This window comes from Panthera uncia, chromosome B4, assembly GCF_023721935.1.
Source record: "Panthera uncia isolate 11264 chromosome B4, Puncia_PCG_1.0, whole genome shotgun sequence".
Taxonomy (NCBI): domain Eukaryota; kingdom Metazoa; phylum Chordata; class Mammalia; order Carnivora; family Felidae; genus Panthera; species Panthera uncia.
Genome location: NC_064809.1, coordinates 65,609,710 through 65,630,818, shown reverse-complemented (window position 1 = coordinate 65,630,818; position 21,109 = coordinate 65,609,710). Strand labels below are relative to the sequence as shown.

The 21,109-nt window shown below is 37.6% G+C and overlaps 1 protein-coding gene across 5 annotated transcripts in view; it reads left to right on the top strand.

Moving 5' to 3' along the window:
- Positions 1–14,745, top strand: part of SLC2A13 (solute carrier family 2 member 13) — a 276,180-nt gene extending 261,435 nt beyond the window's left edge. For 4 of the 5 annotated variants that reach the window (XM_049625288.1, XM_049625287.1, XM_049625286.1 and 1 more), the window contains one exon: positions 4,413–4,690. In XM_049625288.1, coding sequence (XP_049481245.1) covers positions 4,413–4,639 — 227 coding nt within the window. In that variant the 3' untranslated portion in view covers positions 4,640–4,690. Of the gene's footprint in view, positions 1–4,412; positions 4,691–14,528 lie in introns of those variants that run through there. The other variant, XM_049625289.1, reaches the window with a different exon arrangement.
- The last annotated feature ends 6,364 nt before the right edge of the window (positions 14,746–21,109 follow it).

Below are 21,109 nucleotides of genomic sequence, written 5' to 3'. Positions count from 1 at the left end.
CAGAAATATTCAGTTAGAACCAATTGGCAGTTGCCAGAGGGGAAGGAGGGTGAGGGTTGGGCAAATATGGGCGAAGGGTGGTAGGAGGTACAGGCTTCCAGTTACACAATGAGTGAGCCATGGAGATGAAGAGTACATCACAGGGCACATGGTCAATGGTACTGTAATAGTGATACGTGGTGACAGATGGTAGCTACACGGGTGAGGATGGCATAATGTACATAGTTGTCAAATCAGTATGTTGTACACCGGAAGCTAATGTGAATTGTGTCAACTCTACTTCCATTTGAATATATACAGTTTATATTGTATTATATGTATATGGCTTATATATAATAAAATATATATACTGTTTGTATATCTAGTTAGAAGTTTTTGCTTTGCATTAAGCCAGGCTTCTAGTATGTCAACACACTGGTCCATTAGGTCTGCTGCTTGCTAAGGTTTTTCTCTGTGTTTGGACCTAAATTTTAATCTACATGTTACTGATTTATGTAAGACTCATGTTTCTATAGATGATTTAACAAACATACTCCATAACAATGTATTTCTCTTTAAATTTCCATGTCTTCTTTTATTGCCTCCTTTCTTATTTCATAAAACCTCAAATTTTGGTTTCTTCCTGAACTATACTGCTTAGACAAGTCTGCCTTGGCCCCCATTCAGTAATGTTTATTACTAAAAATTATCATTAAAGTGTCAGGACTATACCATTTTATGTATAGTACTTGTGACTACTAAATACTAAATCTACTAAATAGATCCCTTGAAAAGCACTTTATCAAAGTTCCTGTACTGAGGTACTGAAATTCAGTCAGACATGGTCTTTGATTCCTCATTCTGTATAATTCAATTAAATATTTGTTTAAATCTGAAACTTCATGTAGGATTCTTAATAAGATTGATTTCCTTCAGAATAAAACTGAGGAATATCTGCACTTAACAATCCTGACAGACTCACTACAGATTTTTGGGGTTTTTTTCTACTTGCATTCCAAGGAGAAATAAGAAAATGAGTCACATAACTGACTTGGCCATTATTTGGAGGAGGCTACAGCCTTCCTGGCTGGCCCATGCCTCTGTGGCTTAACCGTAGGTCTCACCACTTGGGCAGTTTTGGTATTGCCTGCTTTAGATTCTTCAGATTGTATAAAAGGATCTTATATTTTATGTTTGTTTGTTTGTTTGTTTGTTTGTTTGTTTGTTTTTGAGAAAGAGAGAAACAGAGCATGGGGAGGGGAGGGGCAGAGATAGAGGGAGACTGAGGATCGGAAGCAGGCTGCAGGTTCTGAGCTGTCATCACAGAGCCCGGCGGGGGTCTCGAACGCACAAACCCTGAGAGCATGACCTGAGCCTAAGCCGGACGCTCAACCAACTAAGCCACCCAAGCGCCCCAAGGGTCTTTCATTTTAGAATTTCTTTGATGTTATTTGGATGGGGAATCTGGGTCACAAGCAAGAAACTATATGGCCTTTAAGAATCTTCCTATTCCATCTAATTGTTTTTAACCATAATGGTGGAGCACTGACAGATTTGATTTATTTCTATTCATGCCACTGTTCCTAAATTGTGAAACATGATGAATGTTTCCTCAACATTATATTTTATAAAGCCAAACGTAGTTTGCTCTGTTAGAGATTCTGGAGTTTAGCAGCCTGATTTAGTCTAAAATGTTTTACCATCTGCACTTATTTTTCTGTATTGTCATCATGATTACCATCCTTTCTTTGTCCCTCTCTGCTAACAATTCCATTTCTCTTCCACCACAAGTTTTACTTATCTGTAATCAAACACAGGACCTCGTCTGCTTTTTTTTTTCCCTCCAAACCCAGCATCATCCAAGAGCTAGCTCTTCAGCATCACCCTTTTCATGAAAACATTCCCAGTTTTTAAGTCCTACTAATCTTGTTCTATTCTATCTCTAATAGCAACCCTTCTTCCATAGAGATTTAGATGCATTTGATAATGCTACCACTTTTTTTTGGCAGCTAACCTCCAGAATTCTAGTAGGCATGTAACATACATTTTTTTCTGTTCTTTGCAGTTTGGCAGGACAGCAGTTTTTTCCCCATTAGACAGATGAGGAAAGCAGGGTCAAGAGAATTTAAGAAACTGCCCCAGGAGTCTGCCTGCATCACTTTGTGACTTTCAGATCCACACTGTCTACAGAGCCACGGAACCTTCCTGTCACTGTAGCACTCAGCCATGCATCCCAGATGACCTAGTAGTATTTTCTGATTATTTACTAAGTATAAGACATAAAAAATACACATACGCTTGTATGAAATGTTTAACATGAATCAAACAAATGAAATAAAGGACGTCTGTATTTGTGTTTTTAAACAAAGAGCATTTCTCTTACGCAAGTCCAGCTCCTTGACTTAATCTAGCAAACTATGCCATGATTTAGTCAACCCTTTCGTATTTTTTCTAAATCTTGTAATTTACCTCTTTTTCCCTGCAGTTCTCTCATGACTCCTCGTCCCACCAAGCAGATTCTTTCAGGTGGACAATTCAGCAGCATTTTTCCTCCAGTTTTCCTTGAACCTTCCCAAGAAATGTTTCTGTCTTTATTCCTGGAATGGTTACTTACGTCTTTTAAAAAGTAGTCTTCATAATGTCTTTCCCATTCTGTAATGATTCATCAGAAAGGGAAAATATTATTCAGTTCTTTAACTGCTTGCTATGCTATTTGGCTTACAGCTTGATTTTGAAATATGTCTTTGTCTAGTTTAGCCCTTTATTTCAGATCTGCTTGCAGTCAACAAGAGCACATTTATTTCTAGATGCTCCATTGTGTCAGGCACCATATTAAGCATTGGGAACCCAAATACAAACAAGCCATAGACTCAGCCCTTAAGGAGACCAGTTTTGACACTGAAACAGAAGAGCACATCTCCCTCTCAAGCATCTCATAACCATCTCTCCTATGCCTGCTCCTGATTGGGGTTGTAAAATTTATAGAATTATAAACTAAAATAGGAGCTGAGTGGAGCACCTAACCTAGATGGCTCAGTCGGTTGAGCATCTGACTTTGGCTCGGGTCATGATCTCAACAGTTTGTGAGTTCAAGCCCCACTGCTGTCCAGTGCAGAGATCCTCTGTCCCCCTCTCTCTGCCCCCCCCTTTTCTCTCTCAAAAATAAATAAATATATAAAATAGCTAAGAAACCATCTTTTTTTTTTTTTTTTACTTGATACGGAAACTGAGGCACAGAGAGGAGGTTAAATGACTGGAAGTCACACAACAAGATTTAAACCTAGATTTTCCAACTCCCAATCTGATATCCTTTCTGCCATTTGTCACATTAGTTTATCATCTTCCATTACTAGGATGATCTCAATTGAACACCTTAAATTAGGCAGGAACTCCACTGTGATAAGGTTCTTATATTTAAATTGAGAATTATATAAGAAAGACCATCTTGGACATATGTAGAGAGTATACACAAGTCACATAGGTCTCATCCATCTAGACTTGCTGTATTTACACTTAGAATTGTAACACAACCAGGTACTATTTAGGTCTTTGTGTTTATACTGCATTGACATACATAGTCTTAGGGGAAAGCAGAATTCTCTGATCTCATGGAACTTATATTCTAGTTGGGGAAAACAAAACAAATTAGTAAGCTTTATAGTATGTCAGATGGTGAGAAGTGCTATGGACCAAAACAAGTGGATCTTGGTGGTCTAAGAGAAGGAACAAGGGGACTAGGTAAGAGACCACTGCGATAGTGCAGATGAGAAGATTGCCTTTAGATCAGAGATACCAGTGGAATGGCGAGAAGTGGTCATATTTGGATTGTATTTTGAAGGTAGATCCAACAGAATTTCCTAACAGATTGGATGTTGGATGCGAGGGTAAGGAAACAGTCAAGGTTGACTTCTCAACTTTGGGCATGAGAGATTGGAAAGATAAGTTGCCATGTACTCCACTGAATCATGAACTCAGAAGTGGCATCATGTATGTGATTCTAGAAGTACAAGATAAATGAGAAAGAAATTGTTCCCTCAAAGTGCCTCCATTCTAGTAGACAAGACAGATGCAAATGCATGCACATAATACTTCTTGGTTGTTATGATGGTGGCTTCAGCAAAGTGCTGTAAAAGTACACAGGAGAGAGAACAGTGATCTCCAGCCAAGGAAGTGAAGAAAGACTTCAAAGCAGAAGTTACATCTGAACTCAGTTTATCATTCTTCTTGAGTTGGGCATTGTATAACTTGAGCTTAGAAAGGTAAATTGTATTATGTTCATAGAGCTAGAATAGTAAGAGTAAAGCAGGCCAGTGGTTATTTTTTGCCTCCATGTAAGACCAGTTATGTATGATTGACCAGAAGGAAAAATCAAAATCAAGTACACTTGCCAACCTAGGACTATTCATATACATACGTATTATTTTCCATTGCAGGAGCCTTCTTCCTCTATGCTGGATTCGCTGCTGTGGGACTCCTTTTCATCTATGGCTGTCTTCCTGAGACCAAAGGGAAAAAATTAGAGGAAATTGAATCACTCTTTGACAACAGGTTATGTACATGTGGCGCTTCAGATTCTGATGAAGGGAGATATATTGAATATATTCGGGTGAAGGGAAGTAACTATCATCTTTCTGACAACGATGCTTCTGATGTGGAGTAATTTTCAGCTGCTGAAATATTTAGGTATTTAAACAAACTTGGGGAACAAAAGCAGCAATTGGTGACCTCACTGCCCTGCTTTTAATCTGGTTCTTTCCACAGTCTAGTTTTGAATGACCTCATATTCTAGAATATTTGATTAGGAGGAAGATACAACCATGATGACATTTTTTTTTCACAAGCAGAAATGTGAAACGATATTTAGAGATTTTAAATTAATAATTATTGAACAAATGTATGTAATTCCTTCCTGAGATAGTCTAAAATGAATATTGTATCCAGTGACTTCAGTGGTATCCTTTTTTCCTAAGACCATATATAATTATTAGTGGCAATAGAGTCAGTGCTAAACTAGCTGAATCGTATATGTATGATATACTTATGAAGAAGGATTCTGGGATATGATCCAAGGATGTTTTCTGTCAAAACATGGCCTGTTGGCCCTAAATTTCCCTAAGGACAAGTAGCTTATCTGTGATCAACTATTAGAAAGTAAATTCCATTTAAGCTTTCAGCAGATTCAAAAGTGCCTCCACAGAGGCATGGTTGTCCTTATCTCCTTTAGATTCCACATTTTGGTCTCTCTCTCCAAGTCAGATCTTGAGAGCTCTTGAGAAACTGACTCTGCACAGGACCTTTGGAACATTATGAAAAGCAGGTCTTTAAGGGTTTATTTTCATATGTATTTTTTTGCATCAGTGATAAGTATACATTTGCACAGATAAGCTGGCAAGTTTTGATAAGTATATTTTATTGCTAGAAAGTAAGAAAGAAAAAATTTGTATGGACCCCTGATTGAGTTAGTCACTTAAGTATGCACCTATAAACGCAAAACAGTGCCGTGTCTTCAAGTGTATTTCAGGGTTTCTGTTCATGCCAAAATCACCTGATACTCACCACGCCTTCACTCATCGACTCTAGAGCCCTACTATTTGTGCCTTCATTTTTGTTCTAAATAGCTGCTAGCAGACTATTTTCCCCTTTTAATCAAATAATTTCTGAAACAAAAAAGAAAGGAAGAAAATCAGTGACAGAGAATGCTGCTGTTGTATTGATGTTTAAGTAAATAGTGGGACTTACGTTTTCCTTAACTTTTTATTAATTCTTCATAAGGGAATCATGACATTTCGTTACTTAATAGTACTTGTCTTTTTTTACTTTAAGAGCACAAATTTGTTTTTATTTTGCACACCCTTTTCTCATTTTCCCTGACAGTTTACCAAAAAAGAAAAGATACATAGATTTGTCTGTGGGTGTTTCCTTTTTCTCATACTTGGCTTGGATTTTTTTCCTTGTCTAAAAATTGAGATTTTCTATTGGAACAGATTGATGTTTCTAATATAGCATACATTTCTGCAGTGTCTTTGCAAAGTGTTCATTGGTTCTTATGCTCATTCATCAATGATCCCTATTTTTTGTTCTTAAGAACTTCACAGGATATACAAAATTACTTGCTAGTTCCAGTGAAAATATGAATGAATCTTAAGTTTGATGCATTTTAATATGGCTCTAAACATCTAATAAGGCACTCTTTGGACTGAAAAGATAGCTATCTCTAAATTCATTGTTTCTGCCAGTCTCCCAAAGGTGTTTTGCTCTTCGCTGGAAGTCTGGCTTATTCCTGTCACTATTATCAAAACTGAAAATGTAGCCAAGAAGATTTATTCTCTTAGCCACCAGGGGTATGATAAGCGTGCTTTTAAAATGTCACTTTACTGGCCTAAAAATCCTTCAGCCAAAAAAAAAAAAAAAAAAAAAAAAAAAAAAGCTCCCTTTGATCATTTCATACAATAAAAAAATTTATTTTAGAGAGTTTTTTCCCTGAATTAGGTGCTTTGACAATTGATTTCTAAGGGGATACTAGTATTGATTTTTCCCCCAGAAAAGCAGATATGATTTAATAGAAAAAGTTATTCATATTTCTTATCCCATAAGAAATTTCTTACCTGTGTAATACTTCACACAGGGAAAGTGAAATGGAAAATGAGCTATTATGTGGCAAAATCAGAATATGGGGAGAAAAAGCATTTGGACCAATTAAAGTGCTCTCTAAAAATGTATTTTTCTGATTTATCCAAATAATTGCCTCAATTCTTCTCTTTATTGTATACATAGCCTTAATTATATGCTTATATACTCAGCTGGGCTGAATGCACAGTAACCTTATTATTAAAGGAGCGACTGGACTTTTATTATCTCCTAATGCAGAACATGGCCTGTTCTCCCTGATGTGAGCAAATGGCACTTTGAACTTTATATCCATAAATGCACATAAAAGCAGGGAAAATTAGCCACAGTCCTCCTCCCCTAGTCTCCTCAAACTCTCCTTTAAAGAACTATTTGTTATTTATATAGTGATAAAGACAGTATTCCATATCTTGGAAGTATAAGACAGAATGGCATAGTATAAAGATTATTTATAATTTTTTTAAAAACAACTACTTAAAAAGAAACCTTATACGACTAGGGTGTTGTTTTTAGATTCAGTGAACATTTATAGTATATTAAAAATTAAGTATTTGAACTTTTCAGGTTTTTTTATATTATGTACCTTTTAAGTTCCTAGCATCTTTGGCTACCACTATCAACTTGAAAACATTACGTTTGAAATATCATCAAATATATATATTTTTAGGACAATTTATATATGGTATGATTTGACCTACCATATTAAAACAGACTGAGCATCATGCTTTTAACTGAAATTATAGGTGTCCTTCTAAGCGTGCTGCAAATTCAATAGACATGTATTATGTTTCAGGAATACACTGCAGAGCAAGTCATAACTCCTAGTTGAGGCTTAGCTTGGTGGCTGATGAGATCTGCTCTAAAGAGAATAGAACCCTCCATCTGCACCTGAACACAGGGCTGAATGTGAAGTCAGATAAATTGTAAAGATCTGGCATTAATAATTTTCTTCAATACAAACATTCTTAATAATTTTGACTGCCGCACCTTAGTAATTACCCAAAACATGATTTTTAATGTATTTGTAAAAGATCCAAATGAAAACTAAATTTTAAAGGTAATATTTCCATTTGAAATTTTGTTCCCAGCCATATGCAATAATTAGTTCCCTGATGGAAAATACTATGATGGTAATGGCTATCATCAAGTGCTTTTTCATAATAATATTTTACCACTGAACTACATTTTCACGTAGAAGATTCTAAATATTATTTTTTAGGTTATTCATTCTAAAATGAGAATTCCACTTAAGAATTTAGAAGTTGTTTACTATAGTTTCAAAATCCATTATCCAGAGGGAGAATGAACAGGAAAAATGTAACTGACAACCTACGCTTTTGCTTTTTACTGGAAAGTAAAATTGATATGTATTACAATACTAGATCCTTGGGCGAGAATATTCTACAAAATACTATCCATGTGTTCTCTAAGAAAGTCTCACAACTTAATGACACTAACTGTTTATAAGTACTGTAATACAGTAAGGAGGAGTGGAAGGATTGTTTTATCTCATCAGCTTAGTTCAGAACAATAAAATTATTCAGATGTTTTGTAATCAGATTTTTTTTTTAACCATTCTCCTGGTTATAAGATCTCAAATTACACTAGCACCTAACAACCTACATTTACACAGTTGTCGCAACAAGTTTTCAAGTACCAAATTTAGATCTTTTCCTAACTACAAATGAAAAAAAAAATATCAGGCCACTAGCAAAGAATTCATAACAACGTGCTTTATAGCAAAATGTATTAAATAGCGGGTAAAATTTATAGCTTATGTGTAGCTGCTGACAATGACAAGACTCAGAATTCTTCTCTAGATTAATTTTAATGTCCTGTTTTCTGTCACTTTCTATCAATTTTCTTAGCCTCGTGTACAGTAATGTTAAGCTAATTTGATCAAGTGATCAGTGGTAGCAGTGTATCTGTTATCAGTACATTCCCTTCTTCTGGGTGAGAAATATTGCTATTTTCCACAAATAGCAATAATTTTAAAAACAACTAACTGCTACCAACTTTTACATTATCTTTTACATTATCTTTTAGAGAAGGAAATATTTGTGTGCCAATAATCATCAAAGAGATATTTTGTAAGTGTGCTAATGATGTTCAGAAGTACATGACAGAATTTTATCCTCATAACTTGCTTGTGAGTGAGTGTAAAACAATATAATTCCTATAAATCTTTACTTTGGATGTATAAAACAGTCTGTTGCACTGAGTGATTTGGTCTATGAAATGTTCAGTAACTACCTTCAGTTACCAGTAATATTCAGATTTTTATTTCACACTCTTAAGTTCATGTGTTTGATTTTGTCATATCAGTATGAGAAAAAGGAATGCAGCTTACAAGTACTTAAAAACCAATTTTTGTAAAGTTTTAAAATTTTAGTAAATTTAACATCATTCCATCTCATTTGAAGGTTAAAAAGATGAGACTTAACTCTAGCCAAAGTAGAAATTTATATTCTACATGTCCAAACTGGTTCCTAGCGGCTTTTGGACTATATCTTATTTGATGTTATAGTATCTTTATTTGTAATAAATGTTCAAATTTCTATTTAGAAGCTCTAATGTACATCTAGATTAAATCAAAAGTTTTATGCTTTTAAAATATGTATTTCAAAATGTATATTTTAATTTGAGTGCATGTTATATAGTATTTAATACTTCACATGTCTGAGAAAATTCAGTATAAATATTTATTCTTACATACGTGACATATGGGATGTCTCAAAAATTATGAATATGTATCATTTCCTTCAAAGTCATTCTAGCCTATAGCTGTATCAAAAGTATTGTATATTTTATGGAAACTTAGTGATGTATATGTAAATTTTTTAAGTTATTTTATTGAAGTTCAATCTTTACATAAAATTAAAATCTTTTTTTAAAAAAAGTGTCAGTGCCAGAACTGTAAATGAAAATAATCAAATAAAAGTTAAGACAATTCATTACTCATTTATCTCCCTTGCACTTTTGTATTTTCTTTAATTCTCTTCCTTGGATTTTAGGATCTAGACATAGCAAAGGCATCTACAAAGCTCCACATATTGAATAATACTTCTTTATCTCTTTTGATCATGGGTAAACTCGATCTTTAAAAAAATATTTTATAATACCTAACATTTGTTCCAAGGAATAATTCTAAATAGTAAATATAAAATGTAAAACGAAGTGCTTAGGAGCCCTTGAGATATTATTTCTGTTTGTTGCTAAAACAAGTTGTAACATAAACCATTACGTCAGGTTGACAAAAATTGTATTTGCTCTGTATGTAAAAACAAGATACCTGCCGGGTGGCCTGATGACAGTTCCTTTTGGCACTGTATTGCTCTCCATTGCCATTTGTCCCCAACTGAAGCTTTTAAATTTTTTTTTTTTTAAATAGTAAGAATTATCTATTGTTTGATCTGGGCAGCTGTTAGAATTCTCTCCATAGTTAGGGTGTGCCATCCTGAGCCCAACTATAGAAACAGCCTGAAGAGATCCCCTGAAAACACTAGATCCACTTGTCAATCCAGAGGCTTACAGTGGAGGGGACTCTCCTATCTGTGTGCCTTCTCTATGCACACAAAATTACATTTGATTTTCTCCTGTTTAAAAAAAAAAAAAAAAAAAAAGCCTTACAGTGGAGTTGCATTTAACCAAGGATTCTGATGTCAGCAGGTAAGGTAAAAATCCTGCAGTCAGAATGATCCAAGAAAATCCCATAAATATGCATAAAGGATCCACTCACCAGAGCACCTAAATAATGCAGTACATATCTGTGTCAGTGGCCAAAGTCTTCATTTAACTGTCCAGTCCTGTGGGGTAATCATTATAGTGCTTTTATGGGTACTGAACATAAATTCAGAACATTTTGATGACTTACCCAAGATCACACACTAAAAAGTGATACAAGACCTCTGCATGGACTACACCAATATTCTTCCTCTCTCGGTCATCATTTGGAATGCCTTCTAGTCAGACCCAGGCAGATTTCCTGTGTTGCAACTTAAAAGGCATGCGGAGAAAGAATCAGATGCCTCATTTTAACCTGGACTACAGACACAAATTCTGACAACTTTTGATTTGGGGATTTTTCTCCAAATATGAAGCCCTATATAGTACATTATTTAAGGAGTCAGCATGAAAACGCATTCTCCAGTTTTGAATCCCAGCCTTTTCTACTTACTGCCGGGTAACTCAAATTACTGAGTTACTCTTTGCTCCACTTCTTGACTATAAAGTGGATGTGTGACTACCTCATACATGTATTGTGAGGGTTCATCAGTCAATCATGTAAAGCATGTAGACCAATAGTATACAGTAAGTGCTGGATAACTATTGACTGTTCTTAGTGTCATCATCCACATGCTATCCCTGATGCTGCTAAAGCCACACTGTGCAAAGCACAAGCAATGTGTTTATAAATTCTCTTCCTGTGAACTAACAGGAGCACGTGAGCTTCTTTGACATATGTCATACAGGCTGTTTGCAGCAGGCAAGCTTCTGCCAACCAGAATCGTTTGAGCAGATATGGCTGGTTAGCCTGATGTCCTTCTTGCTTTCTCCGAGACTCCTTCCCATGGACATTCTCCTGAAGGGCACAGTTGAAAAACACAACATTCTCATAGTCTCCAGATTAATGAGACTACACAATTTCTGTATATGTGATCTCTGAATCCAGAAACAATTTTAGAATATCTCTCAGTAACCTATCATTTTTTTTTATAGGTTTTACCACTTTATTTTTTTTTTAACGTTTTTATTTTTGATACAGCGTGAACAGGAGAGGGGCAGAGAGAGAGGGAGACACAGAATCTGAAACAGGCTCCAGGCTCTGAGCAGTCAGCACAGAGCCCGACGCGGGGCTCGAACTCACGGACCGTGAGATCATGACCTGAGCCGAAGTCGGACGCTTAACTGACCAAGCCACCCAGGCGCCCCTCAGTAACCTATCATTTATATCCAGCATTTAAAAAAATTTTTGAGGGATGCCTGGGTGGTTCAGCCAGTTGTCCAACTCTTGATCTCATTTCAGTTCTTCATCTCAGGGTCATGAGTTCAGGCCCCGCATTGGGTGCCACGCCCAGCCTTAAAAATAATGTATTTTTTAATGTTTTTATTTACTTTTGAGACAGCATGAGCAGGGGAGGGGCAGAGAGAGAGGGAGACACAGAATCTGAAGCAGGCTTCAGGCTCTGGGCTGTCAGCACAGAGCCTGACACAGGGCTGGAACTCATGGACTGTGAGATCATGACCTGAGCCAAAGTCGGATACCCAACCGACTGAACCACCAAGGCGCCCCAAAGTAATAATTATTGTTGAACTTCTCTCCAAATGAGAAATGACATTAATAAAAATAATTATTTTTGAAATCTCCAAATGAAAAATGACATTAATACTTCACTAAGAGGCTATGTTGAAATTAAGCTATTATACTAAATGCTATGAATTCAGTCGAAACATTGAGAGTATTTTTTTACCTTTAATTCATGCATTTTTCAACTACACTTACAAAAACTAATTTCAGGGGCGCCTGGGTGGCTCAGTCGGTTAAGTGTCTGACTTCAGCTCAGGTCACGATCTCACGTTCCGTGAGTTCAAGCCCCGCGTCGGGCTCTGGGCTGATGGCCCAGAGCCTGGAGCCTGCTTCCGGTTCTGTGTCTCCCTCTCTCTCTGCCCCTCCCCCGTTCATGCTTTGTCTCTGTCTCAAAAATAAACGTTAAAAAAAATTAAAAAAAAAAAAAAACTAATTTCAGATGATCAGCAGAGTTTTTACATGAAAGAAAATATTGGCATACTAGCAATGGATATTAATGTTTATTTTGGACAGAGTGTGAGCAGGAGAGGGGCAGAGAGAGAGGGAGACACAGAATCCAAAGCAGTCTCCAGGGTCTGAGCTGTCAGCACAGAGCCTGACACGGGACTCAAACTCATGAACCCCAAGATCATGACCTGAGCTGAAGTCGGATGTTTAACTCAGCCACCCAGGAGCCCCCAACAAATAGATATTAAACTCAAAACAGATTTGTTATAGCAGTGGTTCTCAAAATGTCCTCAAACCAGAAGCACTGACCTCACTTGTGAGTTTGTTATAAATGCAAATCTGTGGGCTTCACCTGACATACTGAATCAGATATCTGGGGATATACATAGTCCAGGAAACTATTTTTTAATTGAAATATAATTGACATGTAACACTGTGTAAGGTATACAATGTGTTTGTTGATTTGATGCATATATTGCAATATGATTACCACCACAGTGTTAGCTAACACTTCTCCCATGTCACATAATTACCATTTCTTTTTTGTGGTGAACAATCCTATCTTTTAGCTACTCTGAAGATTATTAGTACAGTATTGTCTATAATCACTATGCTGTACATTAGTTCTCCAGGACTTGTCTACTAGTTCTGAGTCTGTACCCTTAAACAACATCCCCCCTTCTCCAGCCTGTGGTAACTACCATTCTACTGATTTCACAAATTCAGCTTTTGATCAAGCAACTTAACAAATTGCCAGGTAATTCTTAAGCACACAATGGTGTGGGTTACCACTGCAATAGATTTTTGAATTCATCACTTTAAAAAGGAATCAGCTAACAAAGAAAGAAAAAATACATAAATAGGAATCAGCTGCATGTTCTTCCAAATGGTGAGCTCATCTAGTAAATAATAAACAGTGGATTTATATGCAAGTTGCTTAGGAATTCATCAAGCTAAGTCATTTCCACCTCAGGGACTTTGCATGGTATGCTTGTTGCCCTAGTCTTTGTGTCTGGTTCCTTCTTGTCATTCAGCTTTCAGCTCAAAACCATCTCCTCTGAGAGCTTGTCTTGACTCCCTTACTTCCTACTACATCACGTAACCTTGCTTTATTTTCTTCCAAGTATTTATCACTGTTTGAAGAGTATTTTTATTTGTTGTCTGTCTCTCCCACAAGAATATACACTGCATGAGAGCAGGGAATTTTCATTATCCACTACTGACTCTCCAGCACCTCTTACAGTGCCTACCTAACCTATAGCATGTGCTCAGTAAGTAAAGAATAAATGGATGCATGCATTTCAGATGCTCCTACAAAGGAGCATGGATAAAGAAGCAAAGAATAAATGGATGCATGCATTTCAGATGTAGCCTACAAAGGAGCAGTGGGAAGTTTTAACTGGACTGGAAAGAAAGAAAATGATACCAAGGCACCAGGCCAATGTCAAAGAGCGTGTTTTATAGATTGATCTCTATAGCAAAGCTGTTTTCATCAAACAGCAAACTCCATATGCTATATGAATGCATGTGTATTCACATAAACACATTTGGATGACAAATTTGGTTTCCTATGATTCCTACTAAAGGAGGGAGAAATCTGGGGCACCTGGGTGGCTAAGTGTCCAACTCTTGATTTCAGCTCAGGTCATGATCTCATGGTCATGGGATTGAGCCCCACATCCGACTCTAAGTTTGGAGACTGCTTATGATTCACTCTCCCTCTCTCTCTCTGCCCCTCCCCCACTTATGTGCCTGCACATATTCTCGCTCTCTTAAAAAAATAAACATTTTTAAAAAGGGAATAATCTAATAACAAAAATCATTAAATACTAGGATAGCAAGATTGGGGTGGGATTGGCATGTTTTATAATACACTATTTCTATATTCTCTTTATATAACAGTAACACTTATATGCTACATACTTTATATACATTATCCTATCCTCACAAAACCCTATATAAAAAGTACATTACCATTATTGTATTGATGAGAAAGTAATTGAGTCACAGGAAGCAAAGTAACTTCTATTAAGGTAGAACAAACAGGTAAGTTTGTTCCAAGGTCCTTTCTTTAACAACTACTATATATTTTTTTTATAATGAGCTTTATCATGGAAAATTTTATAATGGCCTCTACCTAAAAATTTCTATTTTTTTTCCCCTGCAGGGTCACTGGTTATGGACTTAGAAACTAAAACATAACTACTGGATAAAACTGATAAATAACATGTAGAGGTAAATGTGTAAGGGTTGGAATTTAAAGTCTAAAATAATCAGTAATTTCCAAAAACATGCCCAAATTTACATTTATGAATTAATTCATGGAATCCTAATAAGCTTCCTTGCTCTGAAGTCTGCTGAAATTAATGGAACCACTCCAACCTTCTTTTGATTAATATTAGCATGGTATATCCTTCTCCATCCCTTTACTTTTAATCTGCATGCATCTTTAAAGTGGGTTTCTTGAAGACAACATATAATTGGGTCTTATTTTTGATCCAATGACAATCTGGTTTTTATTTGTGTATTTAGACCACTGATATTTAAGCTGATGAAATATCTACCATATTTGTTAAAGTTTTCTATTTGTTGCCTTTGTTCTCTATTCCTATTTTTGTTTTCTACTTTTGCCACCTTTTGTGGTTTTCATTGAGCATATTATACTCCATTCCTCTCTTAGCATATCAATTATACTTCTTTCACTTTTTTTAGTGGTTGTCCTAGAGTTTGCAATGTACATATACAACTAATTCAAGTCCACTTTCAATTTTTTTGAACATTTATTTTTGAGAGACAGAGACAGAGTGTAAGCAGGTAAGGGGCAGAGAGAGAGGGAGACACAGAATCCAAAGCAGGTTCCACGCTCTGAGCTGTCAGCACAAAGCCCAACACAGGGCTCGAACCCAAGACCATGAAATCATGACCTGAGCCGAAGTCAGATGCTTAACAGAATGAGCCACCCAGATGCCCCCAAGTCCACTTTCAAATAACTCCACTCCCTCACAGGTGATGCAAGTACATTAGAATGGTCAAATATTCCTAATTCTTTCCTTCTGTCACTGTGTCACTGGTGTCATTCATTTCACTTGTACATAAGCCATACATTGAATACATTGTTGCTTTTGCTATTATTATTTTGAGCAAAATGTTATCTGTTCAATCAATAAAGAATCGGAAAAATAAAAGTTTTTCCTGTACACTCATTCCTTCTCTACTGCTCTTTTCTTTATGCAGATCCAACTTTCTCACCTGTATCACTTTATCTCTGAAAACTTTTCTTCTTTTAACATTGCTTGCAAGGCAGGTCTAACTGGCAACAAACTCCCTCAATTTTTGTCTGAGAAGAGTCTTTACTTCTCCTTCACTTTAGAAGGATAATTTTGCAGCATCCAGAATTCAAGGTCGGTGGGTTTTTTTCTCTCAACATTTTAAATATTTCACTCCACTCCCGTCTTGCTTACTTCGTTTCTGAGAAGTCAGATGCAGTGTTCATCTTCGCTCCTTTATAAGTAAGATGTTTTTTTCTTCCAGCTTACTGCAAGATTTTCATCTTTCATTTTCCAGCTTGAAAATGACATGGCTGGGTGTTTTTTGTTTGTTTTGTATTGTTGTTGTTGTTGGCATTTATCTGGGCTTCCTAGATCCTTGGTTTGTTATATGACATTAATTGGTGAAATTCTCAGTCCTTATGACTTCCAAAATTTCTTCTATTCCTTTCCCTTTCTTATTCTAATATTCCCCTTACAAGTACGTTATAACTTTTGTAGTTGTCCCTCAGTTCTTGGGTACTCTGTTCAATTTTGTATTCTTTTTTCTCCTTGCTTTTCAGTTTCAAAACTTTTACTAACATATTGTCAAGTTCAGAGATTATTTCCTGAACTATGTCCTGTCTACTAATGAACCCATCAAAGGCATGCTTTGTTACTGTTACAATGTTTTTATCTCTAGCATTTTTTAAATTCTTTCATAGAATTTCTGTCTCTCTGCTTACATTACCCATCTGTTCTTGCATGTTGTCTACTTTTTCTATTAGAGCCTTTAATATATTGGTCATAGTTGTTTAAAGTCTCAGTCTGAATATTTCAACATTCTTACTATATCTGAGTCCAGTTTTGATTCTTGCTGTTCTTCAAACTGTTTTTTTACCTTTTAGTTTGCTTTGTAAGTTTTTGTTGAAACCTGGACATGATGTACTGGGGAAGAGAAACTCCAGTAAAAAGGATGTTTAACTGTGATATAGTGTTAAGGTGTGGGAGGAGGGGAATTGTTCCATTATCCTATCAGTAGGTCTCAGTCTTTTGGAGAGCCTGTTCTCCTGGGATATAAACTTCACAAGTGTTTTTCAGTTTTTTTCTAACCCTTAGGTAAGACAGGATGGCTAGAGAGAACTGGAGTTGGGTAGTTCCCTTCCCCAGGTCTGTTAGGCTCTGATAAAGCCCAGATCACATTAGGCTCTGGTGACAAAGTTTCTCTTGAAGGCAGGCCTTGTTAAAAAGAACAGCTTGCAAGGGGTGCCTGGGAGGCTCAGTTGCTTAAGCATCCAGTTTGGCTCATGATCTCGTGGTTCATGAGTTCGAGCCCCTCATCAGGCCATGTGCTGACAGCTCAGACCCTGGAGCCTGCTTAGTATTCTGTGTCTCCCTCTTTCTCTGCCCCTCCCCTGCTCATGTTCTGTCTCCCTCTCTCAAAAATAAATAAAAACATTAAAAAAAAAAAAACAACTTCCAAAGAACAACTTGCTCTGGCCTATTTAAAATTGATTCCTTTTCCCCCTCCTCCTGCCAGAAACCTGAGAGAATCTTTCTCCAATCTTTACTGTTAGAATCTGGGAGAGCTCTTGGAACTAAAATGCAAAAAAAGTGTAAGGGAGCCTCACTATGACTGCACCCTTCTGGAATTTTTAGCTCTCAGACTTGTCCACCTGGAGCTTGTAGCAACCCATCAATTAATTTAGGTTTCCTACCTTGGCAGTGGTTCCCATGGAAGTGTCTGCTCTTGACTTCCTACTTAGGTAAGTTGAGATTCTCTGTGTCTTCCTCTCTGTCTCCAATTTTAGGGGCAGTGATTTGCCCTGTGACCTCACTTTTCATGTGGAAGAGTTGTTGATTTTCAGTTTGTTCACCTTTTTACTTGATGTTAGGATAGAGTATGACCTTCCAAGACCCTTACGTACTGAGTGGAAACCTAGTAAGCTTCTACAACTTTGTAAAATACAATTTTTAAAACTCCAGGTGAGGCAGACACAGTACCTTTTTATGGGCTTTAAGAAGCCTTTTCCTACCATAAGGAACAACTGGGCAAGTGACCGGAAGACACTGAAGTCTTGTCAAGAGGTGTTCACCACAGGCATGAAAATCCTGGAGCTCTGAGACAGCTGTACCTTTAGAAACCAAAAACAAAACAAAACAAATTACCTTTACTTGTGGGTTTGCTCAGAAATCTCAGGGAACCTGCACGTGCCAATAGGGAAGCCTTCAAGTTGCTAGATAGTAGAGTTCATTTATCAACACACTTAAACATAGGTACCACTGGTGCTTACCGGGCTTCTTCCTCCCTCCAAAAAACAAAAAAAGAAAGAAAGAGAAAAGGATGTTTAACTGTGGAGAGGAACCTGACAAACTGGCCTTTTAAAAAAGCCATCCACACTTCTGGGGAAGATGGCAGAGTAGGGAGATCCTGAGCTCACCTCATCCCACAGACACAACCAGGTAACACTCACATCAGTGTAAATAACCCAGAAAACCACCTTGAAGACTGGTAGAACAAACTCTCCATAGCTAAATGTAGAGAAGATGCCACCTCAAAGAGGGTAGGAAGGGCAGAGACACAGCCCAGAGCTAATGGAAACCACCAGACTTTCCACTGGAGAGAGGGACACCACAGGTGCAGAGAGGGGAGTGAAACATTCACACCAGGGATCCCACAAGGGAAAAAAGGATCCCTATAACATTTGGCTTTGTAAACCAGAGGGACTGAACTGTGTGAGTTCTTACAACCAAGCAGGTCTGAAAACCTAGAACTTTAAAAATCAGTGGGCTTGGCTCAAGGAGAGCTGGGAGGGCAAGGGGAAAGTGAGTCTCTGCCCTAAAAGAGCACACAAAACAGCCCCATAGAAAGACAGCACAGAAGAAGCAGTTCAAAAACCCCCTGTGGTATATAGGAGGGATATTTGTTTACTGGTCTCAGAGCATGTTCCATAGAGGCAGGGACACTTGGGAGGCTTCTCCAAAAACAAATGAGCCATTTCTGTCCTCAGCCCCCTAACAGGACCTACCAACACTCCCTACCTAACTTGCTACCACTGCCCCCCACCCCTGCATTCTCCTGCAGACATGCCCCCTCCAGCCAGGCCTCTGCTTCAGGTTTCCCTTCTATAGCAGACCCGCATAAACCTTGCTGCCAGCTGGTGTGGATCTGCCCCCTCCAACCACTCTTGGCCCGATCCACCTAGAGCAGTGCCCCAAGCCTGGCAGTGTGAAAGCAGCCATCCCAAAGTGACTCCTGCCCCAGGGACAGGGATAGATAACTTCACGCACCAGTCAGACTGTGGCTCCTGCAAAGAGCTGGGGACAGACGGTTGGCCTGACTGCAGGCTCAACTCACTAATGAAAGCCTCTCATTGGAGGAAAAAGGAAGAGCCCTGCAGTTCTGTGCTACTGCATCCCTGGCAAACACCTGGCCTGACACAGCTCAAGCACAAGGAGTCCCCAGACTAGCCCACTGACAGCACAGGAACCAAACACTGCCCACAGCAAGCAAAGAGACCCACTGGACGTGACTAAACTGAAGGCAACATCAGTTCAGCAACAACAGCAGGGCACACACAACACATATGGGAGACACCCCTGAAGTGCCAAGTGCTGGTACCTCTTCTTAAATAAAGCCACTATTTTCAAGAGCAAGAGATGTAGCTGAGTTTCCTAACACACAGAAAAAGACAAAGGGAGTTAGATAAAAATGAGGAGACAGAGGCATATGTCCCAAATGAAAGAATAGGACAAAACCATGGCAAGAAGCCTAAGCAAACTGTAGGTAAATAACATGCCTGATAGAGAATTTAAAACATTGATCATAGAGATAACTCACTGGACCCAAGAAAAGAGTGGAGGACCTCAGTGAGACTCTTTGCAATGAGATAGAAAACATAAAAGAACCTATCAGAGATGAAGAAATCAATAACAAAAGTACACTAAAGGGAATAAATAGATTAGATGAAGCAGAAGAAGAAATCGATTGACAGAGTAATGGAAAGCATTTGAGAATGGGAAAAATGATACAAAATGGAAATAGGGAACCCAGGGACACCATTAACTATAATAACATTCTCATTACAGGGATCTCAGAAGAAGAGAAAGTAAAGGGGACAGAAAATTTATTTAAAGAAATAATAGTGGAAAACTTCCTGAAACTGGAGAAGAAAACAGAAATCCAGATCCAGGAAGCACAGAGAGTCGACAACAAAATAAACCCAAGGAGGTCCACACCAAGACATGCAGTAATTAAAATGGCAAAAAGTAGTTATAAGGAAGAATTTGAAGTGCAACAAGAGAGTGTCCGGGTGGGTCAGTAAATTAAGTATACTAACTCGTGATTTCAGTTCAGGTCATGATCTCATGGTTCATGGGGTCAAGCCACAGCCATGGAGCCTGCTTGGGATTCTCTCCCTCTCTCTCTCTGCCCATCCCCCCCCCCCAAATGAACAATTTTTTAATTTAAAAAATAATAAAACAAGAGAACGATGTTTGGTACAAGGGAAATCCCATAAGTTCATCAGCTAATTTTTCAGCACAAACTTCACAGGCCTGAAGGGAGTAGCATGATATTTTCATTAAAAATGCTACAATCAAAAGACATATGATGACGGAATGGATAAAAAGCAAGACCCGTCCGTATGCTGCCTTCAAGAGACAGCTAAAATGATTCAGACCTAAAGACACATGCAGACTGAAAATGAAGGGATGGTGAAGCATTTAACATGCAAACAGATGGGGGGGGGGGGGGGGGAGCCAGAGTAGCAATACTTATATCAAATAAAATAGACTTTAAACCAAAGACTGTAACAACAAGACACAAAGCAGGACACTGTATAACCATTCAGGGGACAATCCAATAAGAAGATATGACAATTGTAAATATTTATTCACCAAGCCCGGCAGCAGCCAAATACATGAAGCTGTTAATAACAAACATAAGGAAGTAACTGATAGTAATACAAAGATAGGAAAGGACTTTAACACCCCACTTACATCAATGGAAAAGTCATCCAAACAGAAATACAAGGAAACAGTGGCTTTGAATGATACAGTAGAGCATATGTGTCTAATATATAAATTCAGAACATTCCATTCTAAAACAGAAGAATACATATTCTTTTAAAGCGCACATGAAGCATTCTCCAGAAGAGATCCCATATTAGGCCACAAATTAAGTCTTAACAAATTCAAAAAGATCGAAGTCATACTGTGCATCTTATCCAACCACAACACTATGAAAACAGAAATCAACCACAAGAAAAAAACCTGGAAAGGACACAAATGCATGGAAATTAAATGGCAAGTTAGTAAACAATGAATGGGTCAACCAAGAAATCAAAAAGGAAATCAAAAAATACATGGAGACAAATGAAAATGGAAAAGCAATGATCCAAAATCCTTGGGATGCAGCAAAAGCTATTCTATGAAGGAAGTTTATAACAATACAGGCCTACTTCAAGGAGAAAAATCTCAAGTGAAGAACCTAACCAGACAC